The following is a 24,913-nucleotide window of genomic DNA, read 5'->3' as shown; positions in this document are numbered from 1 at the left end:
AACTGTATGCCCAGGAGTTCCCTGGCGGCCTAGCAGTTAAGGATCTGGGGTTGTCACTGCGGTGCCACAGGTGTAGCCAAAAAAATTCTGTGTCTCTGCACCAATGAACAGTGAGAAACTACAGCTGAGGACTGTAGTATCTGTAACAACAATAAAAGCGACAGAAGTAAATCCAGCAAAGGCAAGACAAGCAAGAACTTCACTAAACCAGCGCAGAGGGGAGGCCCGTGTGACGAGAGAGGGACCCTGCTGTGGGCAAAAGCCCCTCTGGAGACACAGGCAGCAGTTGTCAGCGAACTGAGGCCTGGATTCCGCACAACCCGCCTCCAAATTCCGACTTCTACAGAACTACCTTGAATGCAAAATGCATTTCTGGCAGGGCACGAAGAGCTAAAATAGCCATGAAAAACAAAGGTGCAGGAATTTCCTTCCCTGTTGTGAATTATTGCAAAGCTCAAATCAGCAGAGGGTGTGGGACAGGCTCAGGACAAGAGCCGTGAGCAGAAGACACGGGACTGAGGGAGCCTGAGGCAGAGGAGCCAAGGCCAGGCCCTCGGGTGAGGGCTCTCCCGCACAGGGCCGGACCTGGGAAGGTCGCGGAGGGAACGATCCCACAGGGAGCCTGGAGGCGACACAAGACGCTCAAACAAGACGCCAGGACCCGCACGTGGAGAGGGCGAGACGTCCATTACAACAGGAGCCTTTGTCCTTCAAACTACAGCACGAGGAAGTGAAGAAATAAAGCGCATACTGAAATGAGGCACTTGGCACTAATGTGATGGACAAAAGATTAAGATCCAGAATATTTTACACCAAAATATTTTATCTTTTATAAAATTTCCATGCGTCATTAAGAGGAAACTGACCCAAGGGAAAAATGTCCCCACTCTCCTGAAAGAACAAACCTGCAGGTATTTTCCAGAAGAGAAGGTGTAAGGGACGTGCCGGGAGGGTGCCCAGCCTCACTCAAATCAGAGAAAGGTGCAGTTCCCATCACGGTGCAGCGGAAACGAACCCGACTGGCATCCATGAGGACACAGGTTCAATCCCTGACCTCGCCCAGCGTTGCTGAGGCTGTGGGGTAGGCCGGCAGCTACGGCTCCAGTTCGACCCCTAGCCTGGGAACCTCCATTAGCCATGGGTGTGGCCCTAAAAAAAAAAACAAAAAAAAATCAGAGAAAGGCAAATTTAAAAATATATGTGATCAAGAGTTCCCATCGTGGCTCAGCAACAACGAACCTGACGAGTATCCATGAGGATGTGGGTTTGATCCCTGGCGTTAAATCTTTGAGTCAAAGATCCAGCATTGCTGTGGCTGTGGCCAGCGCTGTAGCTCCGATTTGACCCCTAGCCTGGGAACTTCCGTATGTCATGGGGTGCAGCCTAAAAAGCAAAAAAAAAAAAAAAAAAAAAAACCCAAAAAACCACACATGATCAAAAGGACAGAGGCTGGTGGCATGAGGGGCTGGCAAGGAAGCCAGTCCTCAAACATGATGGGCACAAGCTGCCTGGGAGCTGCCCTGGGCTTCCTACCACGTGCTGCCCGGCACCTACGGCCTTGCGATGGGCCCTAGGCCCCGGTCCCCTCGGGGTGGGCACAACCCCGCTCCCCAGATGCCAGTCTGCCCTCCACAAAATCCACTCCAGGGCTCTGCCACAGCCACGGTGGCTCCTGGGGGCCACATGTGTCCCAGGGCCCCTCCATGCCTGCTGTCTGTCTGCTCTGGGCCAGGTGTGGAGCATGGCAGAGCTGGCGCGGGCACCAAGACCACACCGGAATCTTCCATCTGGCTTGTCCACAGCAGCCTCCGCCACTGCTGTGGCCTTCCCACGCCACGGGGTCCCGTCAGCGCATCTCTGTCCTCGGCCTCCCTCACGGGGGCCGGCAATGCCTCCCCTGGGGTGGCCGGTCGTGGTCCCCAGTCCTCAGTGACTCACCAGCTTCCTTGCCAACCCCCACAACCGCAGCCGCCCCTTCTCCAGCCTGGAGCCTGCCCGCCCCCTGGACCGCCTACCCCTGCCATGCTCTGCAGACGCCCGGGGTCAGGGCCTGCCCCAATCGCGTCATCATTCAGTCCCAAACTGGCCACCAAAAGCAATGGGACAGCCTGGGGCCGAAACCAGCGATTCTCGGCAACTCGCAGAAATCCAAATAAAGCCTGGAGTTGAGGTGAGTGGGATGAACCAAGGTCGGTATTCTGGCTTCCACAGAGGCTCGTCGGGTTAGACCCAGGCTGCAGAGGAGCCTGGAAGCAGCCCCTGCGAGCACTCCGTGAGGGGCCTGCGCAGAGACCGAGCCCAGAGCAGGCAGCAGGCCGGGCAGTGGGCCACGGGGCCGCCGGAGGGCCAGGGCCCCAGGCCTCGGGCGCGGATCCCAAGGCTGGCATCTGTTGGGTGAAAAGGACGGTTACCCGGGCAAGTCTCGGGCGAGCCAGCGCCCACCGGGAGCGGAAGAAGGAGAAGAGCTTGGAGAGCAGGACGGAGGGTGAGACACACCTGCCCACCAACACGGCGAAGCCCCGAGGCCACAGGGCAATTTCTGGGGGGAAGTAAGCCAACTGCGGCATCAAAAGACCCCCCTGCCTGGAAGGTGAAGCCGACACATCCGTCCCCACTCCTCTGCTAAGCACAGGGGAGCCCGGGAGGAGACACCAAGGGGGAGGGAGGCAGGGGGCCAGGGGCCTGGGGCCCAAACAGTGAGCCCAGCACTGGGCCTGGGGCTTCCTGTCGGCCTGACCTGGAGCAGAGGCAGCTGGCGACTTGGAAGCGACAGCGGGTGCAGATAAGGGGCGGCCCAGCCAGGTGCCTCCCAACACCGCGGCCCTGCACTGCGGACATCAAGGGCTGAGCGGTGGCCTTCGGCCCTGGCGTCCCTCCCTGCCCTGCGGGGGTGGTGCCAGGGGAGGCCCAGGGAGCAGGAGCACAGGACCCCTCCCCTCCCGGCCAGGGAGGCTCCAGGGGAGGCAGAGTGGGGAACCAGGGCATCCATCCCCACTGGGCAGGAAGAAGGCAGCAACCCCACCCCTGCCCAGCTGCCAGAGTGGGACCAGCTGAAACCGAAGGTCTAGTAAGAGCCAGACACTCATCACAGACAAAATGTCCAGGCGTCAAGAGGAAATGACTCATCGTCCCAAGAGCGAGGAAGACCTCAAACTCAATGGGAGAAGACCGGCAGCGCCAGAGACGCAGAGGCGCTGGAGTTGGGCGACAAAGGCTTCAACGCAGCATCGCAAACACGTCTCCACAGGCAATCACAAGCATGCTTAGAACCCCAAAAACAGCGTCTCAACGAGGAAAAGACGACGCCAGGCAGAAGCAAATGGAAGTATTACAACCGAAAAATACGATGAAAAATAAACTGCGATGAAAAACTCAGGCTACGGGTTCAAAGGAGAACACAGGGAAGAGTCAGAACCGGAAGCCAGAGAGCAGAGACTAAGCAACGTGCGCGACAGAGAGAGCGCCGACTCGAAGAAGGCGCCTGCGGGGCCCGCGGGGACACGACGGAGGCTGACACGGCCACGCAGCGGGGGCTGTGGGCGGAGCAGGAAAGGCTCCGAGGATGAGGCCGCAAACCTTGCCAACTGGGCAAAAGCACAGGCCTGCAGAGTCAAGAAGCGCAGCGAACCCTAAACAGGAAAAACCAAAGAAATCTACCCAAACACGCATCGCCGTCAAACCCACAAAGGCTAAAGACAAAGAAATGAAGCTCAATCAGCCGGAGAGAAATGACACTTCTTTATGGGGGACAAACCTCAAAAGACAGGGGGCCTCTCACTAGATGCCACGGAGAAAGTGAGATAACAGCGTTTTTTGTCTTTTTAGGGCCGCACTCTCGGCACATGGAGGTTCCCAGGCTAAGGATGGGACCAGAGCCACAGCAACGCGGGATCCGAGCGGCGTCTGCGACCTACACCACGGCTCAGGGCAACGCCGGGTCCTTCACCCACTGAGCGAGGCCAGGGATCGAACCCGAGTCCCCATGCCTACCAGTCGGGTTCATGAACCACTGAGCCACAACGGGAACTCTGGGACAACATTTTTCCAGGGGTGACAGGAAAGAGCGGCCCACCCAGAACCCTGCATTTGCGAAAAGGCACTTGAGGCATGCGGGGAGCAAGAGGCGCTCAGGTGAAGGAAAAGGGGGAGCCTCTGTCGCCAGCAGACCTGCTCCAAGTGGCTCCTGGAAGCTCCCTAGACAGAAAGGAAAGCGACCCAGACAAACCCGAAGGACAGGAAGGAAAACAAGGCAAAGAGGGCGTTAAAGCGCCCCGAGCCTCCCCTGCTGGCTCGGACGGTGGGAGCCAAAGCTCGCACGGTGTCTGCTGCCTGCAGAGGAAACCCTTGCGGCGGCGACAGGCTGGGAAGGCGGCGACAGGCTGGGAAGGCGGAGACGCAGGGAAGGTGAGGCTCCTGCGCGCCACCTGAGCTGCTCCAAGGCAACCCGAGGAAACGCTGGTGAGTTACAGAGCCCACACGCAGCGCCTGGCGTGAGCACCAGAAGCCACATGAAGACAGTCCTCAAAACGCTACCGACAACTCAAAAGTCTGAAAACTGCTCAGGTAACTCACAGGAAGGCAGGACAAGGAAAGAGAAAGAACAAAAACAAAAATCAAACTGCAGATGTATGCCCTAAGGTAGCAATAATTACATTAACACTAAGTGATCTGAATGCACCAACCGAAAGGCAGAGATGGGCAGAGTAAATTTTAAAACATACCCCCTATCTGCTATCTGACCTGCTGTGTCCAGGAAAGCCACTTCAAATATAATCTGCGAGGCGCTCCCATCGCGGCTCAGGGATGGAGAACCTGAGCAGCACCCATGAGGATGGGGTTCGATCCCTGGCCTCGCTCAGAGGGTTAAGGATCTGGCGTTGCCCTGAGCTGTGGTGCAGGCCGGCAGCTGTAGCTCTGATTCAGCCCCTAGCCTGGCAACTTCCATATGCCACAGATGCAGCCCTAAAAAGACAAAAGACAAAAACAAAAAAACAAACAAAAAATATGTGAAATAAGAACTGAGACGTGTCAGGAGAAAGAGACGAGCCCATGATTAGAGTTGGAGAGTTCAGTGCCCAACTCTCAGCAAGTGACTAAACAAGGGGACAATCAGCAAGGACACAGAACTAAAATACCTTCAACCAGCAAAGTCTAATTGATACTCATAGAATACTTCACCCAGCAACAGGCGGACACACATTCGTTTCAAGTACCCATGGAATAAATACCAAGGTAGACTATATCCTAGACCTCAAGAAATTTAAAAGAAATAACATCAGACAGTGGGTATTTTTTTTACCATGAGGGACTCAAAAGAGAGCAGAAAGATCTCCAAGCACTTGAAATTAAACAACACACTTGCAAAGAATCTGTGGGTAAAACGCAAGTCTCAAGGGAGGAAAAAAAAAGAACTGAATGAAGACATGATATTTCAAAATTTGTAGGACACAACTAACTAAATTTAGAGAGGACAATTTTCTTTTCTTTTCTTTTCTGGGATGTAGCCGGAGCATGTGGAAGTTCCTGGGCCAGGGATCAAACCCGAGCTGCAGCTGTGGCAACAGACAGATCCTTCACCCTCTGAGTCACGAGGACACCGCCTAGAGGACAAATTTTCAAGTCAATCATCTAAGCTCCCGCCGCAAGAACCCGGGGGGTGGAAAGCAAAATAAAAGCAAAGCAACACAAAGAAACCACAACGGTAAGTGCAGAAATCAATAAAATCAAAAAGAGAAAACTCATGAAACAAAGAGCAGGCTCTTGGAAAAGATCAATGGTGGTAACAGACGTCGGTGCTCCCGTCGCGGCGCAGTGGCGAACGAATCCGACTGGGAACCAAGGGGCTGCAGGTTCGATCCCAGGCCTCGCTCCGTGGGTTAAGGATCCGGCGTTGCTGTGGCTGTGGTGTAGGCCTGCAGCTACAGCTCCGATTGGACCCCAAGCCTGGGAACCTCCATGTGCCGTGAGTGTGGTCCTAAAAAAAGACAGAAAGTCAGTAACAGTAACAATAACAAACGTCTAGCAAAACAAAGAGAAAAAGAGGAAAATCACAAATTTCCGATACCAGGAGTGAAACACAGGTGACCACAGACCCTGAAGACATCAGAAATAATTAGGAAATACCTCAGATAACTCTACACGTGCACGCTTAGTAACTGAGACGAAGCGCGCCACTGCCAGACACACGCAGTCGACCAAAACGGACTCAAGAAGAAAGAGGCCACCTGACCACAGACGAACACACAGGAGCCCCTTGAACAGCAGGGTGTGAACTGCAGGGTTCGTGTAAACGGGACCTTTTCCAATGAGCAGGCGCCAGGGCGCGACACCGTCCGCGGCCGGCTGGCTCTGTGGATGTGGAGCCCCGTCTACGGAAGGCCGACGGTGAAGCCAGAGGCAGACCTTCACCCGTGCTGCGGGTGGGGTGGGGCGCTGGTGCCCCTCAGCCCCATGTTGGCCCAGGGTCAAGTGCACGGTTATCAAGACCCTCCCAACAAAGAAGAGTCCAAGCCTAGATGGTTTCAAGGGGTGAAGCCTACTAGACGTGCAAAGAAGAATGAACACCTACTTCTCAATTCTTCCAAGAAAGTGAAGAGGAGGCAATACTTCCTAAGTCGAAACACCCAAAACAATCTATGAGGACAGCCCCGCTTTGATTCCAAAATCAGACAAAGATACAAGAAAAGGAAACCGCAGATCAATATTGCCTACGAATACAGACGCAAACGTCCTCAACCAAATGCTGGAAAACTGAATTCGGCAGCGCACTAGAAAGATTCGCTCTCGTGACCCAGCGGGGCTTATTCTCAGAACGCAAAGACGGTTCACGTCCAACAACCAAGCGACGTAGCTGCTTCAGTGTGACCAGTGTCTGATCAGCGTAACAGGACGAAGGGGAAACCCACACGCTCATCTCAACGGATGCAAAGGTCTGACAAGACTCAACCCGTTTCATAACAAGCACACCAAATACGCCGGGACCAGGAGGGAACAGACCGCCCAGCATAACAAAGGCCACTAGGCCAAGCCCTCAGCCAACCGCACGCCCGCCAGTGAGAGGCCGAAAACCCTTTTCTGAGATGACCAACAAGACAAGGACATTCCCGCCTGGCACCTTCCTTCAGCACGGTACTGCCAGCTCTAGCAGGGCAGCTGGGCACAAACCGGAAGCAAGGGGAGAAGGGGGGAGACCAAGAGGCATCCAAGTCTAAGGGAGGCAAGCGTCTGCCCCCAGGCGACGTAATCTTCCGTGTGGAAACCCTGAGGCATCCACGAGGGAATTCTCAGAGTTTAATAAACGACCTCAGCAAAACTTCCGGAGACAAAATGAACACAAAGAAATCACTGGCATTGTTCTCCGTTTACAGTGAGTACGACCTAAAACAACCTAAAAAGGAGACAGAAACAACCCATTTACAGTCACATCAAAGCGCGTGAGATTCTCAGGAAGGGGTTTCCACCCAGGGAGGCGGAAGACCTACATGCTGAAAACTCCAGAACATTGCTGAAAGAAACGAATGGCGGCCGCTCCCTCGAGGCTCAGCAGGCTGAGGGCCTGGAGATGAAGGAAGTGAAAGGCTAAATAAATGAAAACTCGGCACACATTCACGGATGAGAAGATTCAGGGTTAAAATGGCAACATGACCCAGAGTGAGCTACAGATGAGACGCAATCCCTACGAAAATCCCACAGGCCTTTTTATTGTCCTAAACAGAAATAGAAAAACCCATCCAAAAACTTATATGGAAGATCAAGGAACCCCAAATAGCCAAAACAATCTGGGAAAAGAGGGAAAAAGTTTATTTTTTAATTAAAAAAAAATTTTTTTTTCTTTTTAGGGCCACACCTGTGGCATATGGAAGTGCCCAGGCCAGGGGTCAAATCAGAGCTGCAGCTGCCAGCCTGCGCCACAGCCACAGCAACGTGGGATCCGGCCGCATGTGCCGCCTATGCTGCAGCTCACGGCAACGCCGGATCCTTAAGCCACTGAACAGGCAGGGATCGAACCCACATCCTCATGGACACTTCCTAAGTCAAAATACCTAAAACAATCCATGAGGATAGCCCCACTTCACCAGAGAACACAGGAGCAGCCAATAAGCCCACGGGGGCCAGATGCCGTCAGCCACCAAAGCCCCAGTGAGACCGCCTCATGCCCATGGGAAGGCTGGCAGGTGCTGGCCAGGTGACAACGAAACCCTCCCTCGTTGCTGGTGGGAGCTGGCCCAGCACAGGCCGTCGCCCTGTGTCCACACAAGCTGTGGTGCTCAGGCGGGCTCACTCAGAGAAGCCCCCTGCGGAGTTCCCTCTGTGCCGCAGCAGGTTGAGGATCCAGCATTGTCTCTGCAGCAGTGCAGGTTCGATCCCTGGCCTGGCACCGGGGATTAAGGATCCAGAGTTGCTGCAGCTGTGGTGTAGGTGGCAGCTGCAGCTCAGATTCAATCCCTGGTCCAGGAACTCCATATGCCACGGATGCGGCCAGGAAAAAAAAGAAAAAAGAAAAAACCCAGCCCCACTGGCGTCACCCGAATGTCCATCCATGACGGGAAGTGGCTGCTGCACACGGCGGAGCGCGGCCTGGCCGCAGGAGGGGCTGCAGTCCTGCTGGAAAAACACACTCAGGAGAGAAGCCAGGTCTCGTGCCTGCACTGAGGGCCTGGCTGTGTGAGACGCCAGCAAAGAGCTCAGAGGCAGGGAGGGTGTGGCTGGGGGCAGAGGGCTGGCAAAGCCCGACGGAGCCCCCGAGGGAGAGGCTGCCCACCTGCGGCGTCTACTTCCCGAGGCCCCCGGGAGGTCGGCAGGTCAGTGGCGACGGAAAGAACGGGCAGCTGGGGCGGAGCCGGGGCGGGGGAAGGCCGCCGCTTGGGGGGCTCGGCGGGGCGCTCCCTCACAGCACAGCGGAGGGAGCCGGGACGCCAGGGTCCTGGGGGGCCTGCCCCCCGCCCCCGGGCTCCCTCGGGAGGCTGCACGCTAGTCATCAGGTCTTCCCACTCGGGGGCTCCCGCCACCGTCCCGGTTTTACAGAAAGGAAGTCGAACCCTGAGGGTGAAGCAGCGAGGCCGTGGAGGCTACAAGCAAGGGAGCTGGGGCTGGACGGCGGCCCCACCTCGCGGGGCTCGCCACCGCCCCGGAGGAGAGGGAGAACGGCCGCTGTGGCCTCGGGTAGGGGCAGATCCTGGAACAAGACCCACAGGGACAAAAACAGAGGGACTGTGCCCACAGCCAAAGGCAGGACTCTGGCCTGAGAGAGAGCACCACAGGGAGCGCCCGCTGTGGCTCAGTGTGGCCGCCGCGGCTGGCAGCCATGAGGACGCGGGTTCGATGATGTGGGTCGAGGAGCCCGTGCTGCTGTGGCTGTGGCGCAGGTCCGCAGCCGCAGCTCAGATTCGCCCCCTGGCCATGCCCTGGGTGCGGCCCTCAAAGAAAGACACACACACACAGAATCGGTACCATGGGCAAGTCATCAGGCCGAGTGTATGTAACCAGAGCAGAGGTCCTGCAGGACGAAGCAGGGGACACGAGGCAGGGGACAGGGGTGGCCACGGAGAGGGGCCGGCACCTCGGCTCACTGCTGGGAGCCCCCTAGAGGCAGAGCAGCTCCTGGGGACGCTTGCAGGGGGCAGAGTGATAAGGAAGGGCTGGAGAGCATGTGAGGGAGGCGGGAAGCCGAGGGCGGGGTGGGTACCGAGGTGGCCGTAGATAAATCACGCATGTGCTCAGACGCTTCCCTGCTCTGCGCCGGGAGGGGCTGGAGCCGGGACACCCCAGCTGCAATGCATCCCCCCCCCCGCCCCCGCCCGCACTCAGAATGCAGGGGTTAAGCACAAGGAAGAGCCAGGCCGCCCAGAGAGACGGCGGCTCCAGGGCTGGGGGGGCACCTCCTGCAGCCCCGAAAAGCGCCAGGACCACGTGGCCGTGAGACGGGACAGTGACAGCAAGGGGCTGAGACCCACTGGGTGGGGTACGGCCCCCGGAGTCCACCCCGACACACACGCGCATCGGGGTGGGGGAGCGCCCTCCCTCTCTGGGCACCTCCGGTAACGGGTCCCGGCAGCCGAGAGAGCGCTGTCGCCACCAGCGATGAGCAGGCTTTTCCGGAGCCTCAAAGCCTCTCCCACGGCACACGCTTCAACCAGGAGCCAAACCCAGCAGCTCGGCTGACTTGACAGCCAGTGATCAAGGGGAGCCCCCCACTCGAGCCAGAGGGGACTCGCCACGGTGCTGTGACATCTGGCGACCAGTCTTCCTGCAGGAGGAGCAGCGCGTGGCTCCCAGAGAGGGGACGGCGCAGGGGGGTTTTACTCCCCAGCAGAGGGAAGGCGCCCGCCCGCCTCCGCAAAGCCCAGGCTTGGCGAAGCCGGGTTAACAATTGCACTTGATTCAGTGGAATATCAGAAACTCTCTGGGGCCCATCCGAGGACTTCGACTCCAGGAGCAAGGCGACGACTCAGCACTTTTGATATTATTTAGAGAATAAAATTAACCCTCGCCGGCCCAGACTGCTGCTGCCTCTCCTCCCGCCGGATCCGGCCTGCTCAGCGCTTTTCCCGTCTATAATTACAAGCCGCTATCCATCATGTGGCAGCCGCGCAGCGCCGGCGCGCTGAAACGGACGCAGTAAGCACTTCCACTAATAGAAGCAGAACTTAAATATCGCTTTGATATTTTCATTTAAATTGGAATCTTTTACAATAATCACCCCCAGCCTCCGTGGGGGTCCTGGCCTCCCCCTACCTGGGCAGCTCTGGAGCTGCCTGCTGGGCCCACCTCTTGGGAAGGGCCTCCCTCCAGGTGCCTGCCAGCTCCCTGCTAGGCCCGGGTCTGCGGAGCCGAGGCCAGCCCTTAGCCCCCGGCCAGAGGAAGAGGATGCCTGGAAGGGCTGGATACCATGCACAGGGGGCTGAGCCCGGCGAGGGAGGCGGGGTGCTGTGCTTCCCGTGATCCCCTGGGAGCAAGAAGCAATTGACATGAGCTCCCCCAGCTCAGGGCCCAGCCCTGCCACCCCAGGCACCAGCAGCAGAGGGCCTGGCGTCCTCAACTTCACTGGAAGCTCCCCGGAGAGCCCCCAGCGCTGGTGCCCCCGAGGCAGCGCACTGACTCACGAGCATTTGGGGACAGTGGGCCTTGCTGCAGCCGCTGGGCTGAGCTGGGGAGTGAAGCGGCCTGTCCAGGGGCCCTATTCCAGGGCACCGTCACCTGTGCGGCCTCCCCCAGGCCCCGCAGGCTCACATGGCCGGGGTCCCCTAAGGGCAGCAACGACGATGGAGAGCCCACCCGCAGGGGCTTTCCCACAATATCAGCCTTCACCCCAGAGCCCGCTTCCACCACCACCGCCTCGGGGTCATGCCAGCTCCAGGGGGCCTGGGTGCCCCACCCATGCCCCTCACCTTTGCACCCAGTGGGCAGTAGCCTTTGAGGAAGTCAGTGCAGACCTCTGCTCTGCGGGACACGTAGACGTGGCTGTAGGGACAGTTGCTGTTGCTGCAGATCCCCTTCAGGAAGTAGGAGCACACGGGCATCTGCGGGGACAGGGTGGGGGGTGAGGCCACGGGCACAGCCCTCCCCCGGCCCGTCACCCCCCTTCACAGGCAGGAACACGGGGCCTCCAGGGCCCCAACCAGGGTGAAATAAACAGTGATGGCCAGCAGGGGGCGCCGCCCAGCCCAGAGTCAGAACCCCGGCCTCCCCAGAAGGCAGGGCCACGGGGCTGAGCACCTCTACCCTGGCACGGTGCAGATGGGGGCACGGAGGGGGTCCTCAGCCCAGCAGGTGGCTCAGGCCCAGATGTGCTGTCACCTGAGTCCGTTACCTGTCCTGAGCCTGCCCAGTGTCCAGACCAAGAGCCTTGGCCAGGGCCAGGAGGAGGGTGGGGAAGGGCAGGGCTGCGGGTCTGGAGGTAGGCAGAGCTTGGGGGCAGTACTACAGGGCCTGAGACCCGCAGGTTTCCCAGCTGCCAGACGCGTCTGCGAGCTGGAGACCCGACTCAGCCGGGGGTGGACTCTGGTTGTGCGCTGACCGCCAGGCCCACAGGGCGCAGGCCCAGCAGGGGCCAGCTCCACACCCTGGCCTTCTGATGGGGGTGGGGAGGGCCCGGGGGAGACCTGGTGGGGACGTGGGGTGGGCAGCATGGGCAGTGCAGTGCGGCCCCAGCGGTTTTGGGCCTCCAGGCTGGGATGGAGGGGGAAAGGCAGCCCATCTTATGGCCCCTGGGGGACCCGGGGCCTGGGGGGCAGCGACGGGGGGGTCTCTGACATCACCCACGCTGTCCTCTGAAATCAGTTCTCCTTGACAACCTGGGGGAGAGGCCCTTGGGGAGCCCTCCCCTCCCCCAGGCCAGCCTCCTGGGGGATGGAACCGAACTGTGCCCCAAGCTCCCACAGGCCTGACACCTCTCCCGGGGAGCCCTGCTGCCCTGGCCAGGCCTGCTGTGCTCCCTGAGCCCGTCACCCCCGCGGCCAGGCCAGGCCGGCTCCTCAGGGCGTCCCACCCCAAAAGGCACCCGCCTGCCCCTAGGGGCTGTGCAGGGCCTTCAAAAAGCCACTTTTCTGGGGTTGGGGTGGGGTGGAGGCAGAAGACTGAGGCCAGGAGGGAAGGAGGGAGAAAGCAGAGAAACAAAGGGTGATTTAGCGAGGAGAGTTTATTTTTAATTGTCTTTTAACTGCAGCGCAGAGGGGAGCGGCCGGCCTGGGGCTGGCGGTGCCGCGGCTGCAGACAATTCCCTTAATGTGCGCTTTGATACGGGCCCAAATTAGCGCTAATAAAAAGGGATAATAAAGCCAACTTTGCGCCAAACGGAACTCCTCCGAGCTGTCAGCAACGCTATCAGGAGGAAGCTGCGTTCTCATTTCAATTAACCTTGTTTGCACCCAGCACGTCCGCACAAATAACAATAACATTAATTCAGGGCGCTGGCGCGGGGCGTCCGCCTCAGACAGCTCGGAACGTGCACGGGCTCCGGAGCCGGGAGCTAATGAACCCGAAACTCGACGTGAATTTCCAAATTGCTCACAACAGAGTTTCGAAGCTCTATTAGGGAGAAAAATGCTGATTCTCTCCAAGTCCCTCAAGGGGAAAAGCTGCACCAGCACCAGCAGCGGCAGCGGTGGCGGCGGCAGCGGCAGCAGCGCCGCTGCCCCCACTCAGAGTCGGTGCTGCCCCTGACCGCAGGGGGCCTGGGGGGTGGGGCGGGGGTGGCACCCAGCTGTGGGCCTCCCAGAGGCCCTGGGCAGGTGGGGCGGTGGGGGTGCCGCCAGCGGGAAGCCCCGAGGCCCCATGCTCACCTTCTCCTTGGAGACGTGGTGGGAGAAGGGGCAGGTCCCGTCTGTCTTCTTGCAGGTGCCCCGGACAAACCTGCAAACGGGAAGGGAGGACCGAGAGGCTGCGGCGGGCAGCCCCGCCCCCCCCCCCACCCCCAGGGCCGGCAGGGAGGGGCACCTGGTGCACACGGCCACCTTCTCGGGGTCGTGGATGTAGGGGCAGTGCTGGCCGCGGTTGCACCGACCAAAGCGGTTGTAGTACATGCAGTACTCCTGCTTCCTCTTCCGCCTCCGCTGCCGCGCCTGCCGGACGATGGCCAGGCTGCGCTGGACGGCCCGGCTGAGGACAAGGCAGAGGCCCGTGAGCCCGGCTCTCGGGAGGCAGGGCCCACCCCAGCCCTGCCCCCAGGGACCTACCTGGCCAGGGAGCGGCTGCAGCTACCCGCAGGGTCCAGTCGGCCTGGGGGAGAGAGGCGGGGTCACCCCAGGCCCTCTGCCCAGGGCTCTGCTCTGCCCCCTCAGGCTCCTCAGCCTCTGCTTGGGCACTGCCGCGCCTCCAGGAACCGCCTGACTTGACGGGGACAGTGCTGGAGGCCGGGAGCTGCCGACCCCCCCCAGCCCCAGCCCTGGGCAGAGCAGAGGCCAAGGCCAGACGGCAGAAACGGGCAGGGATGAAGGCTTGGGGACCAGGTGTGGGGGCACGGCTCCCCACAGCCATACTGGCTGCTAGTCAGTGGTCTCAAGACAGGTGGCCCCAGGCACAGTGGGTGGCAAGACCTCTCAGACACCTCCCTCTGCCTGGAGCAGAGCCCAGAGCTGTGTGACCTGAGTGGGGTCTTGAAATGCCACCTGGCTTGGAGGGAGCTGGGAAGGGCTTGAAGTGCTGTAATAGACGGGAGTTCCCTGGGGGCCTCGGGCTTAAGGACCCTACATTGTCGCTGCTGTGGCTCGGGTTCACGCCCTGGCCCGGGGAACTTCTGAGGACAATAGGCATGGCCCAAACACATAAAATACCGTAAACTAAAACCAAAAAAGTGTAAGGCTGCAAACCCTGAAACCCCCACCACAGGCAGGCCCCGAGGTTAGCCGTGTGTCCCCCGCAGCCTGCGCAGACCCCGACCAGCACGTGCAGCTCCCAGGCCCTGACAGGTGCCAGCTCTGCACAATTCTGAGGTGCCTTATAAGATGCTCCTCGATAAATAAATACAAAAAAAAAATATTAAAAAAGCAAGATGCTCCTCAAAACCCAAAGCACGCAAACCAAGCAAGGCCTCCCTGGTGGCTGACCGCGCCTGAGGGGAGCTGTTCGCAGGGGCCAGTGGCCACAGCGGGGATTTGCGTGGGGCTGGAGTTGGGAGCAGGGGACACAGCACAGCTGGGGGCAGTGTCAGGTGGTCTTTCAGAAGAGGGTCTGGACTAACACGCAGCCCCGCCTGGCTTCTAGGTGCCAGGCTGCTCCCGGGACCCAGGTGGGCAGGACAGGGTGAGAGCCTCCCCAGGGCGGCCACAGCGCCTCAAACACAACAGGACCCTCCCAGCCCGATCCGATTTCCCACAGGCAGCTGCTCCAATGGATCAGGCGGCAGGAGGCGCAACGGACAGCACGCAGAAATTCTAGGGACCTGAGGTGAGGACAAAGCATCCTGGGTTTAAAAAGGGATGCCCCTAAGGGGCCTGGCCCTGAGCCGCCCCTAGGGAGCCGCATGGGAGTCCCAGGCCCGGCTGGTGGCCGGACACGAGTGGGGCTGGTTACAGGGTGTGAATGGGGAGGGGAAGGGGACAGTGACACAGGAGAGAGAGGGGCTTGTGGGGAGGGGCTGAGGAGGACCTGGGGCAGCTCCAGGCCATACTGGAGTCTGATTTCTAGGCTGGGGACACCCATCCTGGAGGTGGCAGTGGAGGCCAGTCCAGATGGCACATGCGGGCCCCACACCTGCCAGCCTGAGGGTGATGGTACAGTGTGATAGCTGTGGGTGAGCCGGTCTTCCCAGCCGGTCTTCCAGGCTGCTGGTGATGCTGTGGTGTCACCTGCTCCCTCCAGGGACCGCTGCCCTCACGTCCTGTGTCTGCCTGTCAGACCGGCCCCCAGGCCTGGCTGCTGGCGGGGGGGAGGGATTTACTCCCTTTTCCACTTTTGCTCTTAAAAGATGCCGGGGGGGGTTGTAGGGCTTGAGGTGGGAGTTTTTACAAGGACAGGAGACAACTTTTCAAATGCTTTGCAGTGTTAAAAAATGCACATAAAGTAGCTGGCTTCAAAGAGACCATGGGGCGCTGAGAGGCGCTAAAAAGTTCAGCTGAGCACCCCCGCGGGCTGAGCCTTCTGGAGAACTGGCACTTCCCAGGGATGGTCCCAGAATAGACACCCCAGCTAGGCAGCCCCGCCCAGCAGCCCCCCACCCCCGCCCTGGCAGGGTCACATCTGGCGGGGGAGGGCCTCTGGGCTCAGAGGATTCAGACAGGCAGCGCGACCAGCCCCCCAGCCCGCACCCCCACCCGAAGGGCCCAGGAGGAAGGGAGGGTGGGGTGGGGCCTTGGGTGCACGTGCTCTGTGTGGCCTGGGAGCACCCAGGGAGGGGTCGGGAGGTCCCGAGTCACGGATGAGGCACAGAGACCCCCCCCACCTGCCTAGGGGCAGGTCTGCAGCAGGGAGATGCCCCCCAGTCTACCCCTGCCTCAGTCTGGGGCCTGGGAGCAGCCCGGCAGCCAAGGCGACTTGGACCAGCACGCCCCGGGGGGGCAGTCGCCACGGCTCACACTCAGGGGCACTCAGGTCCCAGGCCAGAGCACATGGGGAGGGTCCCAGGGTGGGGCCCTCTGGGGGCAGGCCCCAGGTTCTGGGGAGGGGGGTGTGCAGGGGGAGGGCAAAGCCTCTTCCCGGAGGACAGCACTTTTCTTGCTGAGGTCAAAGTTCCGTCAACGCCGGAGGAGAAAATTTATTTCTTTAATTATTCTCGAAGTGGGCCACTGGTTGCAGGCACTGCCCCAGCTGAGAGCCATCTACCTTCGCACAGCCCAGAGCCGGCCACCCTATGGGGGCCCGAGCAGCCCTGCGCCCCCAGAAGGCTGCCCTGCCCCCACCCAGGGGTGAGGCTGGTCAGCGGGGAGGGGGCCCCCAGGGACCCCACAGTGCGGCCCCGCCCGCCGGCCAGAGGCAGGGCTGGGGAAACCGGGAGGCCAGGATGAGAGTCCCTGCCTCTGCAGAGCTCAGCACTTGGCAGGGAGCCGGCTCGGCGTGGCGTCCTCCCAGCCAGACGTGTGACAGCCCCTGAGCCAGCGGCCAGCCCAGGCAGGGCCCCCACAGCCCCGAGCGCCTGCTCAGACTATAGCCCCAGACTCTGGCTGCATCTGAGCCCTCCAGGCACCTCTCTTCCCACCATGGATGCAGAAGCAACGGGACTGGGGACGTGGGAACCCAGGACAGCCCCAAACCACTCCCTGTCCAGCCCCGAGGGAGGCCAGCGGGGAGTGGGGCCAGGGCCCCGCCTGCCTGGCCAGCCATGGGTAGGGTCTAGGCGCAGAGTGAGGGCAGAGGTGCCGGGGGGCCCTTTGCCAAGGAGGCCCGGGGCAGCTGGGTGGGGGAGGACCCACAGAGGGGCCAACTAGGACCTCGCTCCACAGTGGCTGCTATGGGCCCGTCCACAGGAGGAGCCCGGGCATCCCTGCCCCGTCCACTGCCGCAGGCCTGGCTGCGCAGCTCAGAGAAGAGCCCCGCTTCGTCCAGGAGGAGGCAAAGGACAGAGGAGGGTCTGAGACCCACAGCCGGATGGGGCCCCACAGACCACAAACGCCCAGGCTGCAGGCCCACAGCGAGCGGAAGGAGAGCGGTCCCCCCAGTCTCACCAAGGCCCCTGAGGAGGCCCCGCGCTGCACCAGCTACCCGCCTGCCCCCTGGGGAAGCTCAGGAGCAGAGGCCGGGGGGGGTGTCCAGCCCAGCGCCTGGAGAAGGAGGCGGGAAACAGGAGGAGCAGGGCCTTGGCAGGTGCCTGTCCTGCCCTAGGAGGCAACACACCTGGCTTGGCAGCAGGCAGCCGGGCCCACAGACAGGCCCTGGGCGGACAGGCAGGGCTTCGAGGAGGGCCTCTGGCTGCTGCCCACCCCACCTCCTCCCTGGGCCGGCCCTGCGGGGCGCTGGGCCCGTACAATCCCCACACCGCCTGCAACCTCATTTTTTTTTTTTTTGGACAGAAAGGAAGGGAGTGAAATTGGACTGAAACCAAAATCGTTTTCTAGTTAATTTGTACAATAAGTGAATCCAAAGCATTTCCCTCTCCTCGGCCTGTTCCCGCAGGCCGCGGGAGCGCCCGTGGTGGCAGCGGCCGCCTCCAGACACAGTTGGGAGGCGTTGCCAACGCGATTAGGCGCCGCAGCCCCAGGTGTTCCCTCGCCCGGGCCGTGTTTACCGTACCTGGCTCATCTCCTTTGTCCAGGAGCAAACCTCGGAAAATCGGAGGCAGCTCAGCCAAGCAAGAGACCCCGAGGCGGTGCACCCGGGTGGTCCCAGGGGCCTCCCCATGGCACCACCCACTTCCCCGAGGGGCTACCCCCAAGGCTCTGCCAGCAGGAGTGATGGGCCGGGGGCTGCGCCATCTGGGAAGCCCTCCCTCGGATCTGGTGGAGGTGGGGGCCGTGCCAGCCATGGCCTCAGAGCAAGGCTGGAGCGACTGTGCCCACAGCCCACGAGGAGCCTCACCTGCGCGCAGGAGGGGCTTGCTGCCCCCGTCGCCGCTGGGCCGCCCGGAGGTCTTGGAGAGCTTGTTGGCCGACACCTTGTAGAGAACGCCTCCGATGCAGCGGTAGCCTCTGCTCCGCCACCGCGGGGAGCCAGTCTGGGCTTTCCCACCCACCGCGGCCGGACGTGGGCGGTTCAGCACCAGGGACCTGCCGAGACAGGGGGGAGCCCGTCAGCCCAGCCCCGGGGCCTGCTGTCAGGAGCCTCTGTCCCCCACCGTCTACCGGCCCAGGGAGTGGCACCCCCCCAACCCTCCAACCAGGCTGGGACCATGGGAGCCCCCAAAGGTCCAGCAGGGGACACACCTCCCCCTCCAAACAAGCATGCCTCTGGGACACAAGCACCCGGGCCCTGGGCACCTGCACGACGGCAGCCCTTGCGGGTGCAGGCCAAGGCCACCACCCAGCACGTCCTCCCCGGGGTGCTGCCCCGGTGCAAACCCCTGGCTCCAGGACAGCCGTGCTGCGGGGTCGGCAAGCTCCACTGCCCGCTCCTCCTCCTCTACCCACTGTGCGGAAAGCCAGGCACTGGCACTGGGAGGGGACAGTCCCACAGACCCCACCCAGGCAAGCTGTTTCAGGGAAGGACTGGAGTTGCCTCAAGGTCAAGGGCTGGCGGAGGCCTGGGCCCCGTGTGGACAACCAGGGCAGGAGGGCAGATGTGGGGCCACAAGGCTCTGACTGCCACCTGCCAATGTCTTCCCTCCCCATTCCTGGGCCCCATCCCGCCAGACGTGCACCCCCTGCCCCTGCCCAGAAGCCCAAGGGCAAATGGGTGGGGAGACACCTCACAGACCCCACGACTGCAGTGGGCACAGACCCCCAGGCTCAGGCCCACAGACCACGGGCTCGCAGCTGCCCTGGCTGACTTGCTCTCCAAGCTACCACAAGGGTCCAGGGCCCTTCTGCGGCGGAGGACTCAGGACTCCCAAGGCACTTGGCCTTGGCCCTCAGGGTGCATTTCAGCAGGGATTTGGTTATGCAAATTGAGCTGAACTCCACACCGGCCCAGCCCCTGCTCCTAAACACTATCGCACGGTGCACACTCAGGCACCCGTGGCCAAACGGGGCAAGGGTGTTTGTGCCAGCGTGCCCCGCCTCTGCTGGAAGACCCCCAAGTGGCAGGAGGGGCAGGGGCAAGGAAGGCGACCCTACTGCAGGCAACGGGGCCCAGCGGGGGAGCCGGCTGGAGCCAGGGCCCGTCCTGGGGGCGCCCCCACGGCACCCTCCCTCTGGGCTCTCCAGTGTGCTCCTGTAAGGCCTTTCCCTGGGGGGCGTACGGACCCAACTCCACTGGGCGGCCACAGACCCCTTTCCGGGTTACCCAGGGCCAGGAGGGGTGCTCCAGACCTGGGTGGGAAGTGCAGACGGGATGGGCAGGCCTCAGGGCACGCTGGCACACAGGCTGGGAGGCAGGCCGGCCCAGGCAGGTAGCAGTGGCCATCAAGGCCCCCGCTGAGCCCAGCAGCCCTCCTGGGCCTCCATCTCCACCTGCAAGTCGGGGTGGGCCTCACCCACGGTGCGAGCGGGGTGCAGGGACGTGAAGCTGCAGCGTCAGGCAGGAAGCGCCGAGGAGGCCACCCAACAGCACTTAGCCCAGTTTCCCTTAATTAAAACTCAAGTTCACAAACACCCGCCGTGGAGGGAGTGATTCCCCCCCCAAAGGTCCCCAGCAGCCCAGCCCATGCTGGCCGTGCAGACAGGCTCCAGCGGCCCCTCGAAGGACTGGGAGGGCCAGGTGGGGCAACATCTTCTGGGGGCAGCAGCCAGACCCCCAGGCTTCCTCCCACCCTGGCTTTGGGGCACCTGCTCTGTGCCCTGGGCTCACACAGAGGCCAGGTGGAGAAGGGGCAGGACAGACAGGGGCTCCAGGCCCTCTGCAGGAGCTGTGGCTATTGTCCCAAAGGTGGGGATCCCCAGAGTTGGGAGTCCAGGCCAGTGGTCACCACAGCTCACTCTGCCAGAGGCTGACAGGGCCCCGCCAGCCCCGCCACCGCCAGCCCTGCACTGTCCAGAGCCTCAGTGGTCTCCCGGCCCACAGGGCGGCTGCCTGCTCAGCTGGCAGCCCCAGAGAGTGAGGGGCCAGTCGTACCCCCGCCCCCAGCCCCAGCGTGCCTTGCACAGAGACGAAGAGACTGCACCGGCCAGGAACACAGACACTTGGGGGCTCCCTCCTCTCCGAGCCCCTCTCCCACCCCCCACAGCACTGGCGAGCACAAAACACACGTGACCAACAGGTGGCAGGACACCTTGGGAATAGAGGGAGGAAGCAGGGTCCTGGATGCCTCACCCTTTGAGGGGGCAGGAAGCCACACCTGTGGGCATGTGCTCCTGTCTGAGGCTGGACAGGGACAGGCCACCCTCAAGAGGTAGCAAGTGGCGGCCCAGGGAAGCGGCAGCCTGGCCAGAAAGGGCCTGGCAGGGCGGGAAGCCAGCAGGCAGAAGGCACGGGAAGAGAGCTCCGACTGCGACGCAACGGGATCGGCAACATCTTGGGAGTGCTGGGACGCAGGTTCGATCCCCAGCCCGCCACCATGGGTTAAGGATCCAGTGTTGTCGCAGCTGTGGCTTAGTTCGTGGCTGTGGCTCGGGCGTGATCGCTGGCCTGGGAGCTCCATGTGCCACGGGGCAGCCAAAAAAAAAAAAAAAAAAAGGGCGACACGGGAAGCTTTAGGACAGGGCGTATCCCGGCCCCATGGGGGGCCCCACGAGGCCTGCACCCCACAGCTCTGCACAGAGGCACCTCTGTCTGGGGATGTCGCTGGCCCCTCTCCAGGAGAGGTGGCTCCGTTAACCACTGTCTTCCAGGATTTGCTCACAGCTAATGTCTCAGGGGACACTTCCTCCTCCACACCGAGACGCGGTTGATGCCCGTGGGCAGAGCGAACGTGACCAACCTTCCTTTCCCACCCAACAGCCCAGGGCCCTGGCCCTGGCGGCAATTCTGGGCCGGCGGTGGCGGTGGCGGTGGCGGGCGGGCAGCGGCGAAGGCAACCTCTGGGAGAGGAAGGCACTGGGGTCCTGCCCCGAAGCCCCACCCTGCCCACCGGGGACAGCCCTGGAGCTGCAGCCTCTGGGGACACACCCAGCAGCCTGGGAGGAGCTGGGAGAAGTTGAATTCCCAGAAGGTGACCTGGGGTGGCCCAGGGGAGGTGGAGGCACCCCAAGAACTCAGGGGAGGGCTGGCCAGGGCCCACCTGCCCATGGAAAACGGGCGCAGCCCAGAGGCGCACGGTCCCCTCTGGTCCCGCTGACTCTGGGCCTCCGGCCTGGCAGGCGCAGGGCGGGGGCGCTGGGGCAGTGCCTTGTAGCTTCTCACGGCCGTGGGTGTCAGAGCGCGGCAGCCCATCGCTACCCTAAGGGAGAGGGCCGCCTTCAGAAGCCAATGGCATTGAGAAGAGGGGTCAAATGAATGAGATAATAGCAGGGCCAAGGACCCGCAGAATGCTCCTGCCCTCGCGGCAGGGCCTGTAATTCCTTTTCTACAACAGGAGCCCCAGATCTAAAGGCTGCTCCCATCCGTCCAGCAGGCCCACGCCGCCAGGAAATTTCATTAACGCTGGAAAATAGGAAAGGTATTAAGCGTGGATAATGAAGGCCAGGGAGGGACCCGCGCCTTAAGATAGTTCTCTTTCTCGCCTTTGTAATGGGAGGCATGAACTTTCCCTTCAAATCCATTTCTAATCCATTTGAAATACTACAGCAAATTATCTTGCCTTCAGCCCGAAAGCGGCCAGCCAATTTACTCCGAATAGAAGTGACAATGCCCCAGGATTTATCACCATAACCTTGACTACACCGGGGTGAGGGCTGGGCCTCCCCTCACCCGCGCCCCCCCCGGGGGGGGGCACGAAGGACGGGTGGGGGGAGATAACGTTTTAAATGAAAAGCGGTGGTAACGGGGAACGGGGAGAAAGACACACACACCACAAAAGTAGGTTTAAAAAGAAAAGCAGCCCTTGTGTCCACTGCCCTGGGGAGCAGCTGGAAATTGCCAGGCTCTGCCCTCCACAGCCCGCTCACCGGCTATACCTGGGAAGCGAGATGAAGACTCTAGAAGGACCCGAGAGGAGTGGCCTCAAGGGCTGGGCGGGGAGGGACAGCTCTTGCCGAGGAGCCAGGGTGAGCAAGATGTGCGGCCTGCCGGCAGGGCGCACTGCTGGCCGCGCCGAGAGCACCCAGACCACCAGGGCTCCGCAGCCCAGGGGTTTGGAAGGCTGCTCCTGGACACCAGGCTCCCTGCCCACGCTGGGTGCTCCTGCTGCGTGTCTGCTTCTCAGGCTGCGCCGCTGAGCCGGGCTCCCCAGGGCATCCTCGGCTGAGTGATTCCGGGCAGCCTGGGGCACCTGCCTGCCCCAGTGATGGGAGCTGACCCACAGCAGCCCATGGTGAGTGCACCCCAGGTCCTGGGCTGAGGACAGGCAGCCTGCCCGGCCACCACATCACCTGAAGGCGCCCAGAGTGGCCCGCTCCTGGCCACGGGCAGGATCAGGGGCAGGGAGGCGAGGGGCAAGGAGCCGGCTGCTGGCCTCCAGCCTCCCGGACACCCTGGGCAGGGCGAGCTTCCCACTGCAGCTGTGCCTAGGTGCCTGGTCTCCTCGCCACGTCCACCGGCCTTTCAACTCATTCCGACTCGGGCCGCTGGCACTGCCCCCCAACTCACCGACTCAGGTGGGCGGCAGGACCCCGCTGGAGCTGAAGGGCTGCCCTGCTCCAGCTGATCCAGTCCTGAGGGTGTGCAAGGCCTCGCAGCACCCGGTCATGGGGACCCAGGGCAGGTGGGGCAGACCCTTCTGCGGACAGGCCAGGCCAGAGACCCCGCACCTGGACAAGAAGTTGCAGGTGCAACGAAGGCCATTTTTGCAGGGAGGGCTCGCAGGCACAGGGGTGTTTTGCCGGCATGTCTCTCTGACCCCCTCAGGGAGCACCCGGGGCCCTGGACGTCCCCACAGTCTGCTTCCCTCTGCGTTCCCTGCTCCCTCCCTGGGACCCGCACCTCTCCGGTGACCAGGCCCAGACCTCGGGCACTGAGGCACCTGCCTCCCTGAGCCAGCCTGCCCTCTGACCCCAGACGCAGGCTGGGTCCTGCCCTGGGGGTTCCCCGCACCCGCCCTGTCCCAGCAGTTGGCATGAAAACCACACGCCTGATCAAGTCCATCCCACCCCACACCCCCCTGCGCCCAGCCGGGCCTCCACCTTTTCACATGCTCATCTGTGAGGAGACCCTGCAGGCCCAGCGCTCGGGCCCCCACCGCTCGCTGCGCCCACACCCTGGAAGTTCCGCTTCCTGCGGAGCACCGGGGCCCCTCCCCAAGCCTGGCCCTGGCATGTGTGGTTCCTCCGCCAGTCTCAAGTGTCCTCCCCGAGACCGAGCTCAACGTCAGGTCCCTGGGGAGCCTTCGCTGACCCCCGAGGGCTGGCTGGCTCGGGCCCCGGGCCGCGACACAGCGCAGCACAGAGCGCGCATCGGGGCAGGGGCCGTGCTGGCGAGCGGGGGCTCCAGCCTCTGTGCGGTGTGAACGGCACCAAGAGGGGGACTGGGGGCCGCCCGGCCCCACACTCTAGTGGTCTGTGGAGGGTTAGGTGAGAGGCAGAGAGGAGCAGAGGTGGCAGAGGCCCCCCGAGAACAAACAGGGTGCAGTGTCGGAGAAGCCCGGATGGTGCTGCTGGACGGACGCACGGGGCGCCTGCTCTAGGAAAGGCCTCCGGGCATCGTTCGGGGGCGGCAGAGGGGCTCGACCAGGCTCCGGGGCCGGGCCAGGCTGTGTGCGGCGGCAGTGACCGCGCAGGAGGCCGACAGGCTGGCCGCGGAGCAGAGAAAACAACCGGGGCAGCATTTTTCAGGAAATGGAGCGCGGTTCCGCGCAGCTCGGAGGCGAGCAGGGAGTGCGGCGTCAGCAGAAGGGGCGCCCGGGGAGGCGGCTGTGCGCAGCGAATCCCAAGTAGGTCAGGCTCAGCCGCCACCGTGACGGCTGCAAACTGCTTAAGTGGGCTTTCCGCAGAAACGCTGACGGGCGCTCGGCTCGGGGCCCGGGGGCCGCCGTGCCCTCCCGGCCCTGCCTCACTCGGGGCCCCCGGCCGTGCGGGGCGGCCTGTGGCCAGGTGCTGACAGATCCTTCTGGGCTCTAGGGGTGGCGGGACAGGGTCCCTCGGGCCAGGAGGGCCCAAGGGGCGACCGTGGCCACCTGACCTCCTAGGACCCTCCTCCCATCACACAAGCCCTCACCCCCATGTGGCCCCTGGCGCCCACCTGCGGTGGGCAGAACCCCTGACAGCAGAACTGGAGGCTGCGGGGGGGTGGGGGTGGGGCAGGAGCTGGACCCCCAGCCCGGGGCCACCTGCGACGTCAGCACGGACGGACTGCTCCTCCCAAGGGGACCCCAGTAATGCCCCGAAACGATCGGGGCGCCGAGGCCAGCGGCTTCGGGTGGGCCACACTCACTGCACTGCCTCCAGCACAAGCGCTGTGGCGGATGGCGGGGCCGTGATGGTTTTATGAGCTCACATCTATCCAACTGGTGTTTCGATCAATGGACGCATTACAAGCTTTCCCTTTAAGAGCCTAATAAACAACAGGATGGAAAGTAAAATTCTCCATAAAATGACACTTTTAAAAATCCATTTCGGCTGAAGCAATTGGTGTTTTGTATGTCAGCTGCAAAAAACAGGTATTATTGGCCCTTAACGGCCCACTCAGAGTGCAGAGTTCAGCCTGCTGGGCAGATGGGCCGGGAGCCCAAGATCAGGCAGCCGCATGGCTGGTGCGGCCCGGGGGGGCCTCGAAGCTCTGCCAGGCTGTCACCCAGGACTTCCCGGGCCCAACAGCTCAGCTGGCTGGTGAGGACTGGCCTGTCCTCTGCTTCCTCGCCCCCCCCCACGTCTCTCTCCGAGTCCCCCCATCCCGCATCCACCAACACCCCAACCCCGCT

At 62.0% G+C, this 24,913-nt stretch overlaps 1 protein-coding gene across 3 annotated transcripts in view; it reads right to left on the bottom strand.

The window, feature by feature from the left end:
* ZC3H3 (zinc finger CCCH-type containing 3) overlaps window positions 1-24,913 on the bottom strand; it is a 74,207-nt gene that overhangs the window by 5,412 nt on the left and 43,882 nt on the right. For 2 of the 3 annotated variants that reach the window (XM_021090418.1, XM_021090416.1), the window contains exons 5-8: window positions 17,947-18,134; window positions 13,674-13,716; window positions 13,281-13,596; window positions 11,388-11,519 (exon numbers count right to left, since the gene is read on the bottom strand). In XM_021090418.1, coding sequence (XP_020946077.1) covers window positions 11,388-11,519; window positions 13,281-13,596; window positions 13,674-13,716; window positions 17,947-18,134 — 679 coding nt within the window. The remainder of the gene's footprint in view (window positions 1-11,387; window positions 11,520-13,280; window positions 13,597-13,673; window positions 13,717-17,946; window positions 18,135-24,913) is intronic. The other variant, XM_021090417.1, reaches the window with a different exon arrangement.

The sequence above is a fragment of the Sus scrofa genome, chromosome 4, assembly GCF_000003025.6.
Source record: "Sus scrofa isolate TJ Tabasco breed Duroc chromosome 4, Sscrofa11.1, whole genome shotgun sequence".
NCBI classification, from domain to species: Eukaryota; Metazoa; Chordata; class Mammalia; order Artiodactyla; family Suidae; genus Sus; species Sus scrofa.
This window is presented reverse-complemented; position numbering and strand designations above follow the sequence as displayed.